The sequence below is a fragment of the Spermophilus citellus genome (genome assembly GCF_964194105.1).
Source record: "Spermophilus citellus genome assembly, chromosome: 2".
In the NCBI taxonomy this organism is placed as follows: domain Eukaryota; kingdom Metazoa; phylum Chordata; class Mammalia; order Rodentia; family Sciuridae; genus Spermophilus; species Spermophilus citellus.
The window spans coordinates 243,672,791-243,678,790 of record NC_138183.1 but is presented as its reverse complement, the minus strand read 5'-3'; the positions used below and the strand labels follow the sequence as shown (position 1 = coordinate 243,678,790).

The following is a 6,000-nucleotide window of genomic DNA, read 5'->3' as shown; positions in this document are numbered from 1 at the left end:
AGATCATACACTTGAATCAGAACAGACTGAGAATCACTGGAGAGCACAGAACAGGACATGGGCCCTAATGTGGGAGAAGAAGCCCACTGGGGAGTCATGTTCCAAGATTCCAATGTCACCCCCAATGAAGCCCTGCATGTCGGAATCCACCGTGACTAAACCAGGACATAGGCCAAGATCCCATCCTGAACAAAAACCTCATGATGGCTATACTCTGCAGGCTGTGCCTGTGCCCAGCAGGCTGTAGTCCTCTGGGCATTGTCTTACTTAGTTCTCACAACATTAGCTCAAAGCAGGTCTCTTTACTGTCTTCCTTTTACAGATGGAAATTGGATATCTGAGGGGTTGGGATAGGACCAGTGACTCCTGGGTGGTAAATGGAAGGTCTGATATGCATCTCCTCCAAGAGCCTAAGCTCCAGGTGTTCTGTGTCTTGATGATGTACCTTCACTCAGAACAGCATCTCCAGGCAGCTCAGGGTCCCTCCATCCTTTGTTGTCCTACCACACCTGCTGTGCAGAGAGATGTACTATGGTGATACTTCAAAGCCAAATCCAGCTTCAGCCTAAATCAATATTTTATGCTTCATCCACAGCAACCATATCAACGTGGGAAGATATGCTGAGGATAATAAGCATGATATGGTTGGGAAAAGCTTAAAATGCAATTCAGATTTTTTTTCATTTATTTATGCTACTTTTGTTATTGAAGAGGGATCCATGTAACATTCTGGGTTTTCGATTCTTTGTCATCCAATTAGATATAAATATATAGTGAACAAGAGGAAAACCCCATCTAATTAATTATACCCTTAGGTCACCATGAAAGCTCAAACACTGAGTTTGAATAAAAACAGAAAAGCAGTAGTTATGAATTCATTTAAAATAAATTTGACTTAAACTCAGATGAGATCCTTAGACATAGGAACTACACAACAGGTGTTAAAGGTGTGCCTGGGTCCAGAGCCAGGATTGACAATTAACATTTGTACAATGATGACTAAATTACCCTGCCTCTTGTGTGTCACTGTATACATGAAATAACAACTTATAAAACTCATGATGTTGTTGAGAGGAGACACATCCTTGGGTCTACTGCAGTTCTGGGCATGTGAGCAAAAAGAGAGGGTCAGTTTGTAATGAATTCAGGAGAGGAGCCTGGGCAAATTCATCCTCAATAGTCCTCATGACCAAAATATTAATTAATTACATGTCAGATAAGAAATGTGTGTAGTTTTAAGATTGTATACATGATTGATTAAGATCCCAAAGATTTGACATTATGTAACCCTGTGTATAATTACTGCATCCAAATTGATTCTGATAACCATGCTTTTATTAGAGACTCTCAAATAACATTGTGTACATGTGCTCTCAAATGTCAATTCAATTCTTTTTATCATACTGTTCTTTTCTCCCACATGTATATAACATATTGTGATTGGCAGCTATCACTAATGGAGAATAGGACAGAAGTGACACAGTTCATCCTGCTGGGACTGACCAATGACCCAGGTCTGCAGCTTCCTCTCTTTGTGACCTTCCTCCTCATCTACACCATCACTCTGGCTGGGAACCTGGGGATGATCCTGTTGATTCTCCTGGACTCCCGTCTCCACACTCCCATGTACTTTTTCCTAGGAAACCTGTCTCTGGTGGACTTTTGCTACTCTTCAGCTGTCACTCCCAAGGTCATGGCTGGGCTCCTTTTAGGAGACAAGGTCATCTCCTACAATGATTGTGCTGCTCAGTTGTTCTTTTTTGCAGCCTTTGCTACTGTAGAAAATTACCTCCTGGCTTCAATGGCCTATGATCGCTATGTAGCAGTGTGCAAGCCCCTGCACTACACCACCACCATGACAACACGTGTGTGTACCTGGCTGATCTTAGGCTCCTACATTGTTAGTTTCCTGAATTCCTCTATCCACACTGGGGACACCTTCATTCTCTCCTACTGTGAGTCCAATGTAATTCACCATTTTTTCTGTGATATTCCAGCAGTGATGGTTCTCTCTTGCTCGGATAGGCATGTTAGTGAGCTGGTTCTTGTTTCTATTGTGAGCTTCAATATCTTTTTTGCTCTCCTAGTTATCTTAATATCCTACATGTTCATATTCATCACCATCCTAAAGATGCGCTCAGGAGCAGGATATAGGAAGGCGTTGTCCACCTGTGCCTCCCACTTCACTGCAGTCTCCATTTTCTATGGGACTGTTATCTTCATGTACTTACAGCCCAGCTCCAGTCACTCCATGGACACGGACAAAATCTCATCTGTGTTCTACAGCATGGTCATCCCCATGCTCAACCCTGTGGTCTACAGCCTGAGGAACATGGAGGTTAAGCATGCTTTCTTAAAGGCCAAGAGCACACTCATTTGTTAGAAGCAAGTAATCTTTAGGATTCTGGTTTTGCGGTGCACAATTCCTGCATTCATTCCTCTCAGAATCTCTCCAAGTAATGAGTTGCATTTCATCCCCACACTGAAGTTCTTGAAGTGATATTGTTCCCTCTGCAAAGTCTCTTGTCTGGGAAAGAAAAAAGAAGTATTCTTCCAGAAATAAAAATTTAAATGAGAATAGCTAATACTTCTTGAGGTCTGCTTCTGAAAGCCCTTATTGATGATGTAGCTATATTTACTCATTTTACACATTTTTTATACCATGTGTCAATGCAAATATATGCAGAATGGTCAATCAACAAAGAAGATAAACACAAGAAATTTACGCAGGTGTCCCATGATGTCACTCACAGATGGATGTGGCATGTTTGTCAGAACTATCTGTAATGTCACTATTGGTGATGGTTAGTTCTATTTGTTTTTATGAGTACTTTAAGGGATAACCAAATAGCCAGCAAAACATGTTTCTGCATGTGTATATGTGTGTCCCAAAGAGTCTAGTATTTGAAACAGTAGGTTTAGTAAACAAGATTTGCCCTCATCCATGTGAGTGGCCATAATTCACTCCATTAAGGTCTTCCATGAATGCAGCTAAAACAGAGAAAGCACTTATTCTTTTCTCTGTCTGTTTGTCTCTCTCTCTCTCTGGGTGTGTGTTTCTTTGTCTCCTTTTCTGTCTCTCTTTCTTGTTCTGTCTTTCCCCCTGTCCCCCATCTCTTCCTCTCTACTTTAGCTTAGACACCCATCTCTCACTCTTGGATGCTAGAGCTACCTCTTGGCCCTGGGTTCTCTTAGATTACACCATTCACACTCAACTTCTCTTTATAGTTCTTTGAACTCAGACTGAAATAACCACCTGCTTTTCTTGTTCTTCATCTTGCATGCAGGGACTTCCCAACCTACATATCATATGATCTGATACTTGTAATAAATCTTCTCTTACTTGTCTCTCTATATCCTACTGATTCTATTTTACTAGAGAACTAGACTAACATACTAGGGTTTAATAATAACCAATTAATAGTTGACTTAGGTACTAGAACAATAATTTTGCCTGATATATCTTTGTTTCCTACACTGTTATTTTAGGAGTCCTTTTGAGAAAAAAAAAACATGATCTATTATTACAGCATGTGCTTGTTCTTTGGACATTTTATTGAGAGACTCATAAATATGTCATCTCACATGAATTCATATTTTTGTTTGATCAATTTATTTTGTGCATTCATGGGTTCACATTTTAATTTTGAAAGGATAAAACAGTAAATAAAAACATTAAGGAAAGAAAAGCATTTTAATGTCTTTGTATATTACTACAAACTTACATTTTGTTTAAACATGAAAAACTGACAAACAAATATTATTTTACATTTTTATGTTCTACAAACGAATTAATGCTGACCAATCCTCAGAGAGAAAAATGAAGCAGAAGGCATCACAATACCAGACCTCAGGTTATACTACAAAGCTATAGTAACAAAAATGGCATGGTATTGGCACCAAAACAGACAGGTAGACCTTGGTAAAATATAGAAGACACAGAGACAAGCCCACATAAATATAGCTAATTCATACTAGACAAAGGCTTCGTTAACACACATTGGAGAAAAGATAGCCTCTTCAACAAGTGGTTCAGGGAATGTGAATAGAAAGCCTATAGAATAGGAGAAAATCTTTGCCACCTGAGCCTCATATAGAGCATTAATAACCAGGATATATAAAGAATTCAAAAAACTAAACACCAAAAAAATCAATAAATGAACAAAGGAACTGAATAGACACTTCACAGAAGAAGAAATGCAAATGGTCAACAAAAATATGAAAAAATGTTCAACATCTCTAGCAATTTGAGAAATACAAATCAAAACTACTCTAAGATTTCACCTCACTCTAGTCAGCAAAGGAAACAAGGCAATCTTCAAGAACACAGGCAACAAGAAATGTTGGCAAGGATGTGTGTGTGTGGGGGGAGTACACTCTTGCATTGCTGGTGGGACTGCAAATTGGCGCAACCACTATGGAAAGTAGTATGAAGATTCATCAGAAAATTTTTAATGGAGCCACCATTTAACACAGTTATCCCACTCCTCATCATATAGCCAAAGGACTTAAAGTCAATATACTGTGGTAAATGCCCACATCAATGTTTATAGAACTCAATTCAGAATAGATAAAGCTATGGGAACCAACTTAGGTGCCTTCTACACATATATGGATAAGGAAAATGAGGCATATATGCACAATGGAATTATTCAACCATAGAAAAAGAATGAAATTATGGCATTTTCTGGTAAATTGATGGAACTGGAGACTATCATACTAAGTGAAATAAGCCAATCCCCCACATCCCCCTCAAAAAAACCAAAGGCCAAATGTTCTCTTTGATATATGAATGATAACACATATCATTAGGGGAGAGAAGAATAGAAGTTAATTGAATTAAACAAAGGGGAAGGAAGGAAAGGGAGGGTGATAAGAATAGGAAGAAAATGGTAAGATGAATCAGTCATTACTTTCATATGTTCATATATAAATACATGACCAGGGTAACCCCACATCCTGTACAACCGCAAGAATAGGAAGTTATACTCCATGTATATATAATATGTCAAAATACCATCTATCTCTATGTATAACTAAAAAGAACAGTAAGAATTAAAAAAAAAAACACTCTCCCTTCTGAATTATTTAAATTATCAAACTTAAGACATGTTTAAAAAAAGAAATTAATGCTAACCATTCATGTTTACTTAAATTGAGTTACATTCTCTGTTATTCTCCTGTCTCTTCTGTTTTGACTGATTCCTTAGTATTTGTTCACAACTCCACACATGCTCATGCCTCAGGGGCTTTGCACTTGAGTATCCCTATATGGGAATGATCTCACTCCCATCAGATCTTTGCTTCAATGTTTCCCTGACATCAGGTCCTTCCCTGACCATGTTTATATATTGGTCCCGGTCTGTTCACTGCATAAACCTTGCCCTCATCCTGCATCATTCTTCACAGTTCTTATCAACCCTCCCCTACTGTGTACTTTTTCAGCTGTATCTTATTTATCTCCCCCAAGCAGAATGTGAACTTCACAAGAGCAGTGACCTTGTTATGTCCACAACATAAACATCAGCACCTGAATACACGTCTGTTTCATAGTAGCTTCTAATAAATGTTTGTTAAATGGATGAATAAATTAATTGAGCTTTGAGGTTCAATTGTACCAATATGTTGAGTCTTTCAACCATTGGTTTTGATATGAATCCTGCTAATGAAAACCTTCTAGATCAAGATTCAGTGCATTCCAAAGACACATCTGATTTTATGCTCTCATGAAATATTTTTTTTCTACATTCTCAGTTCTTACATTCCTCATTTTTAGATAAAATGATTTTCTTGAAACTCCATCATGAAGTTAATCATTTCAAGCCCTCTCATAATGTTTAGAGCTCATTAAGTGTCAAGTTACTCTTGACAGTATCAAATAATTACAATAATTCAGAAGGACACATTAAATATATACAATTATTTAAAGCACTCATTCCTGTTTACATTTGAGCAAGTCCTGTATGTACAGAAATTATGGGAAATGACTATAAATTTCCA

The 6,000-nt window shown here is 37.9% G+C and overlaps 1 protein-coding gene across 1 annotated transcript in view; it reads left to right on the top strand.

The window, feature by feature from the left end:
- Positions 1-1,456: 1,456 nt before the first annotated feature.
- Positions 1,457-6,000, top strand: part of LOC308641179 (olfactory receptor 5B3-like) — a gene marked incomplete at both ends in the record, with an annotated part of 39,745 nt that continues 35,201 nt past the window's right edge. The window contains one exon of the mRNA XM_081279489.1: positions 1,457-2,338. Coding sequence (XP_081135615.1) covers positions 1,457-2,338 — 882 coding nt within the window. The remainder of the gene's footprint in view (positions 2,339-6,000) is intronic.